The sequence below is a fragment of the Taudactylus pleione genome, unplaced genomic scaffold (genome assembly GCF_031769625.1).
Source record: "Taudactylus pleione unplaced genomic scaffold, aTauple2 ptg000703l, whole genome shotgun sequence".
Classification (NCBI taxonomy): Eukaryota; Metazoa; Chordata; class Amphibia; order Anura; family Myobatrachidae; genus Taudactylus; species Taudactylus pleione.
In genome coordinates this window covers 3,795,073-3,812,049 of record NW_028285105.1, presented here as the reverse complement: position 1 = coordinate 3,812,049, position 16,977 = coordinate 3,795,073, and the positions used below count along the sequence as shown (strand labels likewise).

The following is a 16,977-nucleotide window of genomic DNA, read 5'->3' as shown; positions in this document are numbered from 1 at the left end:
CGGGAGTCCTGTGGAACCCTATGGACTTTGTAGAAATAGAGATAACAAGGGTAAGTTCTTACCATATCTCATATTTTCTACTTCAGGGTCCATAGGGTATCCACAGGATACCTTGGGGATGTCCCAAAGCAGTATCCTTTAAGGGTGGGGACGCTCCTGTGCTGAAAGGAGAATCCGCTGCCTGAAGGAAGCATCCTGAGAGGCAAAGGTGTCAAACGCATAATACCTCACAAAGGTATGGACAGAGGACCACGTAGCAGCCTTGCAGATCTGGACTGCAGAGGCACCACGTCATGCTGCCCACGAGGGACCCACAGGCCTAGTGGAATGAGCCCTCACAGAGGATGGAACCGGCAGGCCCTCATGAAGATACGCTTCTGAAATGGCCATACGGATCCAAGCTGCCAAAGTTTGTTTGGAAGCAGGCCAACCCTTTTTATGGAAGCCATAGAGGATAAACAAGGCGTCCGACTTCCTAAATGAAGAAGTGCGGTCAACAAAAGTTCTTAAGGCCCGCACCACATCCAAAGTGGCCTCACCCACTGAAAGACCAGGTGAGTTAAAGGCCGGCACAACGATTTCTTCGGTAATGTGAAACAACTTTGGGCAAAAATTCAGGACGAGTGCGCAGCACTGCCCTGTTACCATGAAAAATCAAGAAAGGGGGTCTACAAGAAAGAGCCCCTGAATCAGAAACACGTCTGGCCGAAGCGATGGCCAGAAGGAAAACAGTCTTAGCTGTTAGCCATTTAAGGTCCACTGATCCCAGTGGTTCAAACGGCCGTCCCTGGAGAGCCCTCAGAACCACAGCCAAATCCCAAGGTGCCACATGTGGAACAAAGGGTGGCTGAATGCGCAAAATGCCCTGCATAAAGGTGCGCACATCAGGGATTGTAGCAATCCTACGATGGAACCAGACAGACAGGGCAGAAACCTGCACCTTCAAAGAAGCAAGGCAAAGCCCATGGTCCAGTCCCGCTTGTAGGAAGGCTAGCACTCTAGACAGACGAAATTCCCTAGGTGCATAACCTCTCGGTCTACACCACTGGAAGAACATTTGCCACACGCGATGGTATATTCTCGCGGAAGACGGTTTCCGAGCTCTGAGCATGGTTCGCACTACAGAGCTGGAGAAACCCCATGACCTTAAAATGGCCGTCTCAACAGCCACGCCGTCAAAGACAGCCGAGTCAGGTACGGATGAAGACAGGGACCCTGAGACAGAAGGTCCGGTCGCAGCAGCAACCGCAGAGGACTGTCCACGGACAGATCCTGAAGGTCTGAGAACTAGTGCCGTCTGGGCCATGCGGGAGCTACCAACAGGAACGTCCCTCCTTCCTGTTTGAATTTCCGGATTACTCGCGGAAGAAGGGAAACCGGAGGAAAAAGATAAGCGAACCGGAACGTCCACTGGACGTACAGAGCATCCACCAGAGACGCCTTTTCGTCTCTTGTGCGAGACCCGTACACCGGCAACTTGTTGTTGTGCCGGGACGCCATGAGGTCGATCTCTGGAAGACCCCACCTGTCCACCAGCAGTTGAAAGACATCTGGGTGCAGAGACCATTCCCCCGGATGAACGTCCTGGCGACTGAGAAAGTCCGCCTCCCAATTCAGCACTCCCGGGATGAATACCGCTGATATGGCCGGGAGATTGCGCTCCGCCCATACCAGGATTCGGTACACCTCTACGAGAGCCGCCCAACTTCGGGTTCCTCCCTGCTGATTTATGTAGGCCACGGTGGTAGCGTTGTCCGACTGGACCTGCACTGGGTGACCTCGGAGACCCAGATGTGCCTGCTGGAGAGCATTGAATACCGCCCGGAGCTCCAAAATGTTTATGGGAAGCTCTGCCTCTGCCTGAGTCCACCTGCCCTGGAACAAGTGTGGACCCGAAACTGCTCCCCAGCCCCGAAGACTGGCGTCCGTTGTCAACAGGACCCAATTCACCACCCAGAACGGACGACCCTTGTTGAGATGGGTCGTCTGCAACCACCAGGCAAGAGACAGGCGAACCTCGGGAGTGAGCACGATCGTCTGGGACTTTAGACTTTGAGGCAGTCCATTCCATTTGGACAGGATCAGGTGCTGCAGAGGTCTGGAGTGAAACTGGGCATATTCCACCATGTCGAGTACCGACACCATGGAGCCCAGTAACCTCATCGCCGAGTGCAAAGACACCCGGCGGCTCTGCAGACAACTGCGCACCCTCGACTGCAAGGCAGAGATCTTTTCCCCCGTCACAAAGATCCTCTGCTGTCCGGAGTCCAATAAGGCTCCGAGGTGCAGAATCCGCTGAGACGGGATCAGTGTGGACTTCTGCCAGTTTATCAACCAGCCGTGCCGTTGCAGTACCATTATGGTCAGGTCCAAGTGGCGCACAAGGAGCTCTGGTGATCCTGCCACCAAGAGAAGGTCGTCCAAGTATGGTAACTTGCGGACTCCCTGCAGCCGCAGGTAAGCCGCCATGACGCCATGAAAACACGCGGTGCTGTCGCCAGGCCAAAAGACAATGCCCGGAACTGAAAGTGGTCATTGCGGATTGCAAACCTGAGGAACTGTTGATGGCGTAAAAGAATAGGGACATGCAGGTAAGCGTCCTGTATGTCCAACGACACCATATAGTCCCCAGGTTCCAGCGCCAGAATGATGGACCGCAGGGTCTCCATCCGAAACTTCGGTACCCGCAAAGACTTGTTGAGAGCTTTGAGGTTGAGTATCGGACGATACGACCCATTGGGTTTCTGCACCAAAAAGAGATTGGAATAGAAACCCTGGCCCTTCTGGGAGAATGGAACAGGCACTATAACTCCAGCCTGGAGCATAGTGTGCAAAACTTTCCGCAGTTCCAAGGCTTTGTTCCGGTCTGATGGTAGACCCGTGGTGAAGAGTCGAGACGGGGGCCTGTGCCGGAAGGAGAGGGTGTACCCGTGAGGAACCACCTCGAGAACCCAAGTGTCCGTCGTGGTGACCGACCAACACTGGGCGAACTGCATCAGGCGGCCCACACTTTGGGATCCCCCAAAGGGAGGCCCGGACCGTCAGGCCGCAGGCTTGTCATCTGGCTTAGGAGTCGGACGCCTGGTACTCCAGGCCTGCTTCTGGGGCTTGGCCGATTTTTTGGGGCCAGCCTGTCGGGGAAAAGATTGTGCTTTAGGCCTACCCTGGGCCCTGTAAGGCCGAAAGGACGACGTACCTGAGCTGGACGGAACTGCAGCAGACGGGAGACATGCTGATTTGGCTGCCGCCAGCGTGGCCACAATTTTGTCCAAATCTGGACCAAATAGGACTTCTCCGTTAAAGGGCAAGGCTTCCAGGCCCTTTTTGGAATCAGCGTCCGCCTTCCAAGATCGCAACCATAACGTGCGACGAGCCGCCACAGCAGCCGAAGAAATCCGTGAAGTCAGGGTACTGATATCCAAAGCCGCTTCATTAATGTAAGTGGCCGAATCCCTGAGATTGCCTATCAAATTGGTCTGTTCAGCCGAACAGTTGGAATCGAAGGACGCCTCTAACGTATCTGCCCAGCGCTCCATAGCTCTGGCAACCCAACAAATGGCCATAGCCGGCCTAGCTGCTCCCCCTGCAAGGGAATAAATGGACTTTAGGCAGATTTCCACCTTACGGTCCGTGGCATCCTTTAAGGAGGACATGGAGGGCATGGGCAACATGGCACTTTGGACCAGGCGTGTTACATGGGAATCCACCTGTGGCGGAGATTCCCACTTGGCAAAATAATTGTCCGCAAACGGATACGCCACTGCTAAATGCCTTTGAGGCTGATACAGTTTGCCTGGCTGTTTCCACGCTTCCTCTAGGTGGTCCACTAATTGCCCCGAAAGAGGAAACACTGTGGCATCTCCCTTAACATCCTTGAAAAAGGCGTATTTGGATTTTGATACCGGAGGCTCCTCATCCTCAATAACTAAAGCAGTACGGACTGCACGAATAAGGCAAGGTATATAAACCTTAGACTTAGCGTCCGACTCTTTAGGACGGGGAGGTTCCTGGTCAGAAAGATCCAGAATCTCCCCATCATCGGACGTCCCATCGTCATCCTCATAAGGAGCAGACAGAGACGCCACCGGCGCTTGTGAGGCCACATCACAGACTCCCCTTGCAACACTTCTGACAAATGCTGTACAGAGCTTGTTAACGAATTAACCCACACAGGCTCATGAGAGACCTGAGGAGGGGAAATAGGGAGGCTGTGGGGTACCATCAATTGTCTCGGGAAACCCTGCATGGGTGACGACACCACTGCCTGCGGGGACAATCCCATCTGAGTGAAGGCAGGCTGCGGAGCTAACTGGCCCACGAGGGTTGTAAGCGCTTTGGCGAAACAAGCCCAGGGCGGCTCCTGTACCGGAGCCGTGACCGTAATCGGCCGCGTCAATGAATAACACTTCCGACATTGAGCCTCCGCGCTACCGTCCCCCTCTGCTATAGGTACCTTGCATGTAGTACATAAAAGCTGGAGAGGAAAGTCACTTTCAGACATAATGGTAAGTATGTGACCCCTCTCACTGATACTCGTTAGTATAGTGTGAGACCACCCTGCAAGCACCGCACCGCAAGGGCTTTAGCAGAAAGATGAGGGACAGTGAAATGCTGACGGAAGAAAAAGAAAGTACCTGCAGCAGACGCTAGCATAGGTCACATACTATGCAAAGAAATCAATTCCTGCACTATCAGCGCTGATCCTCAACTACGCAGACTCAGAGCCTGGTAGGACACAGCGCTGCATACACAGACCTTAATCCAACGGAGGAGAGGTATGCAGGGGGACCCAGACCGCGATGCCACCGTTCATCAGCGTCCATCAGCGCTCACCATGTTCCTTCCAAAGATGGCCACCGAGGAGCAGAGAGGAGGCCGGCTTGTGGGGAGGAGCGCTGACACAGGACCAGTCAGCTAGAGCAGAGAGGGCTGTGTGCAGTGGGGGAGGCGCCGGCTGTGAGACAGGGAAGGCGCACTCCCCTGGCATGCATTTAACCCCTGGGACGCCGCAGCGCTACCGCTCTGCCGCGGTCCGCTGTCCCAGGGGGGTAGTGGAAGCGCAGGTTAGTACCTGGCTCCACGCTGCAGCCAGTCCCCAGGGAGCCCCCTGCCTGGGGACTTAGGACCATGTTCAGCAGGGTCCCACCGCGGGACCCTGCTGCTTACCTTGTAGTCCCCCTTAGATCCGGCCATGGTCCCAAACATCTGGGGTCACCACTAGCTGTGACCCCAGATGCTTACCAGCATCCCCGGATCGGTACCGGCGTTTTGGTACCGGCGGGTGTGTAGGGAAGACAGCATGGACGTCAGGACTGACTGTCCATGCTGTACTTCCAGATGTGCAGCCACAGCTGCAAAGACAAAAACTTCAGGGGCTCTTCATGGCCCCCCTCTAACAGGTGCATCCGACTCCGGCCGGGCACCAAACTAAACTGAGATGCCTTGGCTCGGGTGCGGGGTATAGGAGGGGGACCCTAGTGCATCCTGGGAGGCTGAAAGCTTTAACTCTATGGTGCCCGATGCCTGACGTCATCACCTATACCCCAAAATATCCTGTGGATACCCTATGGACCCTGAAGTAGAAAGAAGCGTGATCTTGCTTGCTGGAAGGGGGTGTCTCCTTCAATCCGGGGGTGTGGCTTGCGGGAAGCCCTCATTTACATCACTCTAGGGGTGTGTTCAGCATTCCCAGAGATGCTGGTCTGCCACTGGAGACTGTGTCTTCACTACCACCTCCTCCCCAGTAACAGTAGCTGGGTGCTAAACGATAATAGTGCAGCTCCCTTCTCCCTGTCACTGCGGAGGAGCCAGCATTTTGGTGTCACCCCCTAGAAAGGTAACATCTAGGTGTGGTCCGCACCCCCACTGCGACGCCTCTGTGCTTCCCAATGCCACTCGTGAGGGACCCCTAAACATGTTTTCCAGATCTCTTATTTGGCACACAGGTATATTCATTACAGTCTAAAAACATTTTAAAAGAACCATAAGTGAAGCTAATTATTTCAATTGTGAGATGTGTAAAACATGCACTGTTAGGGGTCGATGAAGACTGGACTTGGGAAACACTGCTATAAAGCATTCGATGCTCAGATTTATTACTGCCCAGTGAAATATAAATACATATTTGTTTGATAAAAAGACGATTTTTGCTTAATTTATGACATATATATATATATATATATATATATATATATATATACACATACACTCATATATATTCATATATACACACACACACATATAAAATATATATATATATATATATTTTTTTTTTTTAATGAGCACTTACATTGAAAACCAACCATCAGTTTCTGTGATACTTGCATCTCCATCTAGGATATTGAAATAAAAAATAGTTAAGAGCAAACAGACATATATGATAAAATAATTAAAACATACTGTATTCCAGTTATTATTTTCTTCATGCATTGTGAAATTTAGGTTTATGTTGCAGAAGTTGTGGCGGTACACTTATATGAGATTACCGTCATGAGTGAATTAAGCCCTAGAGCTATTTCAAGAGGTGGCAGCCAACAGCATAAATCTTTCGGTGCAGTGTCCAAGGGCGCCAAAAGGGAGGGGGGCCAAGAGGGATTACTAATTATCCGATGCCGCCCCCCCTCTAACTTGTCAGCAGCCCAGCACATGCTGCTGTGTGCTGGGCTGCAGAGGGAGACTGCTCGATGCTGCTGAGCAGAAGCAGTCTTCTCTGCCTATGGGGAGGAGTGATCACACTGATTGCAAACCCCCTGGATTTGCACCGGGCTGAGGGGCTCATAGCGCCCCCCTCCCCAGGGAGCAAATAGCTTCTTTTCTACGTCTCCTATGGTTAGGCCACACACCCTCCCCAGGCTGGCTCTCTACGGCCCTGGCAGTGTCTCATCCATTAATTCATTTCCACTCTGTGCTTTGATATTGAGTTTGCCATCTGCTATTTACATGTAAGAATACATATGACATCATTGGAAGCGATTTGGAATTTGTGACTGCATCTTCAACCTATATATATATTGGGACAATCTTTAGCACACGTGTGACCTACCCTTAGTTTCATATTTTCTATTTGCAAGTTGGTGACTCGCTTGGTTTGGTTGTTGCTGCTTTGGAGTGAGCGCCATAAGATTGGTTACTGTTATCTACTGTAAGTGGTTAAAAGGTGTCAAATGGCTGATTTTTGCACTTTTCATGAAAGGCAGCAAAATAATAGCAAAAGTGTTTTTCAGCAAATTAAAGTCTTTCCAGCATTTTGGGAAACAGAAAGATGTGATTTTTCAGTGTTTTAATACCATTTTGTAAGAAGTTGAAAAAAAAACAACACAAAAGCTTTTTAGCTCACATTAGCAAGTTCTATAACCCCTCTCCCATTAATACAACACCTCCACACAGGGCTGTAGATAGCTGTGTCAGGCCCTGGTACTCAGGGGTACCGAGAGGGGGGGAGGGAGCGGGTACTAATTACTCGGGCTCTGGGCTTGTTGGAGGGGCATGGCAGATGCCCAAGTCTGAAGCTGCCCCCCCTCCCTTTTACCTGTCAGCAACCCAGCACATGCTGTTGTGTGCTGGGCTGCAGTGGGAGACCAGGGAAACTGCTGCTCCCGCTGATAACACCGCCCTCCCCACCTGGATTTGTGACAGTTTTTTTCTTTTTCCCCCAAGGGGGCGATTAGGCTATGCCCCCCTCATCAGTAATAGGGCCCGGGTCGGCTCTTAACGTCCCTGCTGGTACTATCAGGGGGTATGGAATGATGTAAAAAAAACGTGACCACACCTCCTTACATAAAAAAAAATAGAAAACAGCATTTGCTGTGCCTTGAAGTGCACCACCTCAGCCAGGGGCAAATCCATGTGATCAGTGTGATCACCCCCCCCCCCCCATCCCTCGCTAAGCCGGAGTCGACAGCTGCTGCTATTCACTGCAGCCCAGCATTTTTGCCTTACAATACTCTCTGTCAGTCTGTGCAGCTGGCTTGTGCTCATGTGTGGGATAATGACAATCAGACCAGGCTTCTAGGGACTGCACCAGCTGCAGCCCCTAGAAGTCGCAAGGTGTTAGGATAGTGGTTTTAAAATATTTCTGCAATGTTCCAGTAACCTCGGGCCCTCCAGCTGCAGTGGAACTACACATCCCAGCATGCAGTGCCACAGTTTTGCTATTAGGGCATGCTTAAAGTGTGGCAGGGCATGCTGGGATATGTAGTCCCACAAAAGCTGAAGGGCCAGAGTTTGACACCACTGTTCTATTGGTTCTACCCACAATATGAAATTTACATGAGCATGACAGAACATAAATCACTTTAAATGTTATCCGATGCTAATAAGAAACAAAAGTGTAAGTCTATTAGTATAACCAGGTAGAATGATAACTGTGTCTATGACAGTTTGTGGTGTTTCAAATCCCTTACTATGGGATAAATCGGGAATGTCCAACCAATATTAAATGAATAATAAGTTTTATTAAATAATAAAGGGTTGAAATATGATCAGATATGATTAAAACTGTTGGCGTTATATCAACATATTATCATGGATAGAAGAATAGATCAGATGTATATAAAAATGTTCTCACTATTGAAGACAATGAAAATAACAAACATAAAAAGAAAAAAGAAAACCAAGTAAAGAATCATTAATATAATATTCTGCATAATCTCAGAGGTTTTGGATAACTCGTTTTATTTTAAAATAGCTGTCTAACAGTGAAATTACAGGTGAATGCAAAGCCTTCTCTGTACAGAAATTCCCTCTCACATGTTGCACTGCAGCTGCACTTCGGGGATGGTTGTAGTTTTTTAAATTATTGCTTTGGATAATTGAAATGTCTTAGTTTAATCCTGTACTGCTTGTGAACTTCACATTATAAAACTAATATTATTTAGTTGATCAATATACATCCCCATCCCAAAGAATAAACCATCAATAATTTTTGCATATAGCACCAGGTTCACCCGGAACCCACCAGACCACATGTGCATCTCTGGCAAAATTGGGTGTGAACCTGGTGCCCATCGCAGTCCTAAGGGTCTGAGGAAAACAATGAGAGTCAAAACAAAATTATGTGCTAATATAAACTGAAATTAATCCAAAATAAATAGTTGTGGTATACTGTCCATTCCAGGAAATTCTTTACTACTGATACATGCATTAGTAATTCTTGAATATAGCAATTCGACATTGCAAGTTTGGCAAAAATAAGAAGGATCCAATTTAATTGTCTTGAGAAAGGAAGTTGAATCCCATATATAGGAATGGAGAGAGATTACATATGGATGTAAAAAGACGTGAACATAATAAGAAAGAAATGTAGTGAACCCACCACTACAGCAGAGTGGCTCTATATTAACTCTCTGATGAAACCATATTCTGTCTGGAAAAATGTGTCAAATTGAGCCCTGTCTGCAGGTACTGGGATCATGTATAACCACTCCATTTAGAATTGTATGTTGGAGAAAAGACTGTGAACCTAGGACCTTCTGTCCCTCACAGTAAGAAAACAATTAGCACTTTTAAATGGTCTACTTTGAAGTTCTATTGCAGTAGTATGGGGCCGATGACTGACAGCCTCAATATCAATGTATATTCCTGTACCAGGAAGCAATGAAGTTAGCTGTGAAAGTGACTGCATTATACTATATTGGACTGCATACCAGACATAGCTTGTGGAGGTATATGAAGGGGTATTAATTATCATCATAAAGAGATAGTCTCATTGAGTGAAAGCCATTATTTTACAGTATTACGCTGAACTGATGATTGCAGACATATTCAAACAAAAAAAGTACTCACATACAGTAATTTCATAAAATGATTTTATATGCAGTTTGCTCATTAATGAATTGAGAGATCCAAGTTCAGGAATTGGACTTTAACCGTTTTATCAAAAAATTAACACACTATGAAAGTGATGATAAATAATCTGCATGCTTAATGTTATTTGATAACTGTAACTGATTTTCAGTGTCCTGGAGTGTCTATTATTTTCTTATGTTTATGTACATTTTGTAGTTTTTTAGAACACCATGCTGTAGACCCATGAATTGCTGTATTATGCAGTGATGGGGTATGGCACTGTGTGGCTAGTGTAAAAACAGTCTTTCATGAGGGGTTTCTGAGTTCTCAGAAACACCCCCCTCCTGCGTGCATCACTGATATGTAACTTATGACTGACAGATTTTTGGGAGGTCTCTCTGAGATCCCACACAATCAAACTGGAGTGTGTAGTTTCATTAAAAAAAAAAAAAAACAACCTGTAGTGTTGCCACATGGTCTCTATATATCATTTACCAGCACTGTTTATGGTTGAGGGCAATCTGACAAGTACCCTGCTCTTAAGCTTATTCAAGTTCTGGATCACTGTGATAGATAGATAGATAGATAGATAGATAGAAACACTGGTAAAGTGGTCAGTGGTAGATACATTTGTCCTAGGTTTTTGACCTGTGTTCTAAAAAACCCCAAGAGAAAAGTCTGCAGTGAAGCAGATTTGAGTGTCGGCTTTTTGAAAAGCCGGTTTGGGTCTTGGGGGTGTGGATGTGAGGAGAGGGAGGGCTCCATCCACAGGCCACTCCAGGTTTTGGCCTTTTTGGCCTGTTAGCAGGCTCATTAGGGTCTGCACCTGGAACTGGCTGATATAGGCTGTGTGTGATTGTAAGCTAGTGTCTCATACCTGGGAGAGCAAGCAGACTGGCTGGCTCAGAGACACTTGGTGAAACTACCTGTAAGTCTTGTGCATACGCTTGTGTTGATGGTGGAGGCAGTAGGCCCCACTATTTCTTTAGAGAGGGAACCTCTTGTCTAGTTAGCGCCCAGATGGGCTAGCGTTTATTTTTATGTTTTGTTTTCATTTTACATTGCACAATAAAGACTGGTACCGACCAGCTAGTACGAGACCCCAGACTGGTGTACTATTTTTCCGGCTGCTGTGTGTGTGAAGAGGGAGTCCATCTACCCCAGGAGAGGGACCCCTAATCCGGTCATGTTACAATAGATAGATAGATAGCACACACACACATTCTTAACAGTGTTCTACAAGTAAAAGTCGACAAACAAGAATATTTTACCTTTGTTTTTTGGTATTCTTCTGCTATCAGTTTCCTGCTGACCTGTAACATACCACAAAGACCTGTAATGTACTTGCATTCTTACAGATTATTGAAATGTAAGGCGACACAATGCTCTGTAGCGTCAGAGTGGGAAAACTAGATCATACATAAACTAGTGACAAAAAGGATATACAAAGCATGCAGACATCAAAAGGAAGGACTCTGTTGCTCATGATCTAGTGGGAAAAGGTCTCAACTGAAAGAAGAGGAGCAAGTGTGGCTCAAGGTAAGCAATGTGAATAGCATTACTTTGTGTAGGTACAGCTAGAAATAGATGGATTTTCAGAGAGTATTTAAACATTTGAAGGTTGCTGAGGGGCGAGGTGTGGGTCTGATGTGGCATGGAGTGGAATTTCATAGGGGAGAAACAACTTCATCATTGGAGGCCGATGATTTAGTATTGAACTCGCTGCGAGGGATAGATTACTCTGGTGAGGGGACAGCTGCTCCGAAAAGCAGCTGTCCCCTCGGTTGGTATGGCAGCTACACAAGTAGCTGCGTTACTTACCTCCTCTCCGTCTGCCCGGCTACGCATGCGTGACCCGAGATCACGTATGCGTGCAGTTGCCGGGGAGGTAGTGGGGAGGCAGCGAATCCCTCTTCGCATCCCTGGAACTCCTTCCAATAGGAAGGAGCGGGGATCCGAGAACAAGCACCGTCTGAAGATGGAGCTTGTTCTCAGCAGCGAACTTGATGAATGGCCTGGTAAGTAAAACATGCGGAAATTAGTTCTGCATGGTTACTGGGCCATTTATCCATGATGAATAGGCCCCAAAGTCTTGTAGTTGAGAGCGTGGGTTATCAGAGAAGGCAGATCTAACAGGACATGATGGAGAGAAATTCAAGATGAGGGGACAAATGTAATAGGTTGCGAATTTGTTAAAAATTAGTTTAACACTAAACTCGCATTTGTTACTCATTTGCAAATGTAATAGCGTGCGACTATAGTACAACTCATTTTTCGGGTTTTAAGCAACTCACATCCAGATGTTTTCCCATTCTCTAGATAGAACTCGGGCAATGTAATAGAGTGCGACTGCTTCACTCACACATATTACTGACTGAGAAATCGCAAAAACAATATAGACCTGCTTCAGGTTAGCGAGTATATCATGAGCAGATCAGAGTAACAGAGAAACATGCACACATCCATGAGATACATGCACGTTTCTTTGTGTCCATATGAATATACTTAAAAATAAAAAAAATAAAAAAAGACGTGCACCCTCTCCCCAGAGGCATAACCAGCCTCGGGCTCTGTACAGCCTGTTCTTGTTTTTAAAATACAGGGGACAAAATGCATATTGGTACCCTGTATTTTAAGTACCAGCAGAGGGCTTTTCTGATCCGGTGCTGGTTGTAGAAAAACAAGGGACAAAACGAGTAGGAATCCCTGTAATTTCCATAACCAGCACCGGGCTCTTTCTAGCGCGGGGGAGGGGAATGCCACAGCCAGGGAAACCCTTTCACCAGGTTCCTCGGCCAAAGCATTACCCCTGACCGCTAGTCAGCCAAGGCCGGGGAGTCCAGAGGAGGTGGGGACCCCCACCATTAAAGGAGTCCCCCTCTCCAGGGTACCCCAGGCCTGGGCTGATAGCCTGGGGCTATCCCCGTCACCCCTGGCCGGTGGGTGCCGGGTTGATAGTGTAAATGTGTGGTGTAATAGTTAGTGTAAATATTGTCTTTTGCAATAAAACTACAGGTCCCAACAAGCTTGCCCCGCATGCTGATACTTGGAGAACCACAATATGGGCCTGCTGGTACCTGTAGTTCTACTGCAAAAAAAATATTTTAAAAAAATATATAAAACACACCATGACAGTACAACTCCATTTAAACATACGGGCACACACACACATGCACACTCACACTCACTATCACAAATACTCACCTAGTATCCCTGCAGCCAATCATGTCACCTTCTCCAAGTAGCATCCACGGGTACCTGAAGAAAAAAAAACAAAAAAACATACTCACCCACCTCTTCTATGCGTTGATCATGTCCTCTTCGGTCCATGTAGGTATCCAGGGGTTAAAAAGAAAAACGGAAAATACCGAAACCATGCCGGACAGGAGGAAAAGGTATGTTTGCACCTTTTCTCCGGGCGCCCACGTGTGCCCAGTCATTGCAGGGGCCGCCAGCCAATCAGCGGGTGCCTCTGTTGGAGCTGCCCGCTGATTGGCTGAATGCGCACAGCCATTCTCCTCCAAAGACTTTAATGGTGTGAAATCTCCATTGAAGTCTATGGTGGGAACTGCTACACTGTATCCTATGATGTAACTACTGATGGGGCAGGGTAGCAAGAAGCAGAGCACTGCTCGGAGCATCCAAAGGTACCCTGCAAGCCAAATGCAGGTGCCGTGAGATAACGACGGTGCTGTCCCCCAGGGCCCTGGATGACGGCACTGTCAACCTGTGTATCAGCATTTACCTTCTGTACATCAGCCAGAAATGTCATAAGCATAGGGGTGCATTTGCTATGGTACCCAGAGGCTCAGGGTCCCATCTCTGGGGCCTGGATTCCCTGTACCCAGGCCTTCTATCAATTACCCGGAACTGAAACCGGCCAGTTGCCAGGCCTGAAATGGGGTTCTCATCAGTGCTTATAGGTGGTGGCTTTTGTCTTCCTCTCGCAGTTAAATTCTACACTGATATAATCCATCTCCCGTTCTACTGTATCACTTTCAGCTAACCAGTTAGCCCGGGACAGTTTAAGAGTAGGTTTCTAATTGATTACAGCCATTGTGGAGTGAGCTTGGGGGCAGGGAGTGAGCACCAATGTTAGGACTGTCCCAGAAAATTAAGATCTCCACTCAAATTGGAATTTACTGCTTTATGAAGAAGTACCCTCGGGAAGGAGCAGGTTGGTGCCCATCCCTTCCTCCCCAGGCCTTACACTCACTGGTAACTGCAATTTTTTCAACACTGAATGTCCTACAGATATGGGTTTACCATGTAAGATTCAAAAGATGCCAATAGGGATGGAGCACTTCAAGCCTTGCCATTGGCAAATAAATGGAGGTGAGATAAGATATAAATGGGATATAATCTCTTACCAGACTTTTATGTAGGATAATGCTGCCTAATGTGTTGAAAATCCATGTTCATTAATTGTTGAGTAGTGTATATTATAATGGTAAGGGGATGTATTTAATGGGGGTTATAATACACTTAGGGCACTGTGATCTGGAATCTGAACTGGAGACACTAATGTGACATAAGATGATCTGGGGGCACTGTAGTGAGGCATAATCTAAACTAAGGGCATTTTAATGTGGATTAATATGAACTGGAAGCACTGTAATGTCACATAATATGAACTGGGGTACTGTAATGTGACACAATGATAGAGGCACTATTATGTGGCATAATCTGAACTGTGGGCACTGTTATGTGGCATATCACTACAATGTGGCATAATATGAATTTGGAGCACTACAATTTGGCATAATATAAACTGGGCACATTGTGTGGTGTAATGTGAACTGGGGCATAACTACAGTATGTTGCATAAAATGAACAAATATTGTGGACAGAGATGTTTCTCTATACATAAAAGTGCCGACTACACCCCTGGTCACAAGACAGAAATCTCAAACCAATTTATAGTTTATTTTCTACAGCTAATGTATTTTAAAATGTATGTATTCTGTCCATATTGGCAGAGTACAAGTAGAAGAATTCTGTGTTTGAGGATACCAAGTTCTGTTTCTACAAACTAATATATTTTAACATAGTAGTACTGTACACAACCTACATGTATATCATATCAGTTATATAATATGTATGAAAATAAAGAGGAAACACAATGCTCAGTCAATCTGCATTCTGGAGGTTTAAAATATAACACGTCATGCCAATGTAGAAAATAAATATACATCTTTCACACAGTAAAGCAAATTACCGGATCAAGCATTTGGACCCGGTAATTTTCGGCTAAACATGGATCTTTTTTTGTGTGATAGGGTTAACCAGGGTAAAAATTCCAGGGACTTCGACCCTGGTAAAAACGAGGAGGGTTGACCCTTTAACACAGAAGAAATACCACAAATTATCCGGTACAAATGCTTGCCCCGGGAACTTGCTTTTCTGTGTGAAGGGGGGGGTACAGGCTGGGCACGGCAAAAAAAAAAGTGCATCAGATGCCGGCTAAAAGCTGGGTTATTGGCTTTTTTCCTTTGTGAAAGTGGTATAATTGAACCAAAGTTTCGCAACACAGATACTTGTTGCAAAAGAGAAAGCAAAGTGAATGAATTTATATAATAAAATATATAGCAACACCAAAGTTGTAAATCATCAATGTGATATAAACAGTAGTTGCAGGGGAATACTTTTACAGCTGACACTGCCCTAAGGGAGGTCATTTGAAACTCTATGCCAGTCTATGGCAACCACAAACACCTATGGCCATCTACCAAACACTGGCAAATGGAAGTGGCTGGTAAAGAAAGAAGCATAGCATTTCTTTGCTGCCTTACATAGAAAATACAGCTGCTGTGAGCCTACAGATACTAACTCTGCCATTAAGTACAACGTACGTTTTACAACAGATTATATACTACTCATATATTATTGTTGTTACATTACAAGGGAACTGGTATTTACTACACACTAGCAGGATCTGCACATTAATCCCTTTGTGGAAGAGAAAGTAAAGCAGTCATTACAACAGTACAGTATATGGATGCATGGTACTGTACATCCACTCTACCTGTCAGCTAAAAGACTATTCCCATGCTATTTAAACCATAGCAATGATACCCTGTTACCATCATACCCACCTGTTGATTGGCTTGCCATAGTTACTAGTGATCAGATCCTTCTTCCCGATCTCCCGGTGCCGCAGTGCTATATAGTGTTATGCGAGGAGAGTGGCCGCTTCCCCTGTATAACAGCACACTAGTACCTGCACTGTCCCTGTCTGTCTGTAGCAGGTGAGATTTCTTTTGTTACTATATTACTTCCTGTAAACAGCAGTCTCCACCCAGAGGGACTGACTCAGATCCCCACCCTGCCTGCTGCTCCCTGCTCTCCCCCTTGATCCCGTCCTCACAAGACTGGAGGGTCTTACAGTAACTTCATGCAGATTTACTTCCACTAAAATACACCCCTAATTCTGTTATATATTTATATATAACCGACCCCTGCTTCATACGAATGTCCCTCCAGCATTTACTAGATTACTTACAGCAGCACCGACCGCAGGGTGTAACGTAGCCTGGGGCACGGCAACACCAACACCAATTTCTTGAAAACTTATCTGCATGTGTCCAAAGAAAAGTTTGTGACAGTTGCTGCGTGGGCACATCTAAGGGGCACGTCACAAATCATATACATGCGCATTTATATATAAGCATTATTTTTAAATTGGTCCTTACTTGCTGCATAAAAGCAGACAGTTCTCTCAAATAAAAAGTAAATGAAAATCACTTGCAGGGGTGTATCTAGGGGTCCGTGCCCCTGGCAAAGTAAGGGATTGGTGCCCCGTTGTGGTTCTGAATGCCCTCTAACGCTATATTAGCCTCTGCTGTGTGTACCATCTGTGGGCCTGATTCAGACCCACTCGCGAGCGGCTGTCCGCTCGCAAGTGGGTCGATGTTATGCACTGAGCATGCGCACGACGGAGGGAGCTCCGTCGTGCGCATGCGCCAGACGCGACGAGCGAAGGAAAGTCCTTCGCTCGTTGTGTCCGATCAAATCATTGACAGCACGCCCCCTTTGGTGGGCGTGCCGGGGGCGTGCCTCCCTGACGGGGGCGTTCCCACGGGAACGCCTCCCGTCAGAAGCCGGCCCACTGACATCACTAGTGATGTCAGTGGGAGTGATTTTGGCTCTGATAGAGCCAAAATCACTCCGGAGCTTGCGGTTGAAAACCAC

At 46.9% G+C, this 16,977-nt stretch overlaps 1 protein-coding gene across 1 annotated transcript in view; it reads right to left on the bottom strand.

Annotated features, from left to right (window-relative positions):
* Window positions 1-16,067, bottom strand: part of CASP6 (caspase 6) — a 31,637-nt gene extending 15,570 nt beyond the window's left edge. The window contains exons 1-3 of the mRNA XM_088456397.1: window positions 15,882-16,067; window positions 11,058-11,099; window positions 6,290-6,332 (exon numbers count right to left, since the gene is read on the bottom strand). Of these exons, the coding sequence (XP_088312523.1) occupies window positions 6,290-6,332; window positions 11,058-11,099; window positions 15,882-15,900 (104 nt within the window). The 5' untranslated portion in view covers window positions 15,901-16,067. The remainder of the gene's footprint in view (window positions 1-6,289; window positions 6,333-11,057; window positions 11,100-15,881) is intronic.
* Between the last annotated feature and the right edge of the window lie 910 nt (window positions 16,068-16,977).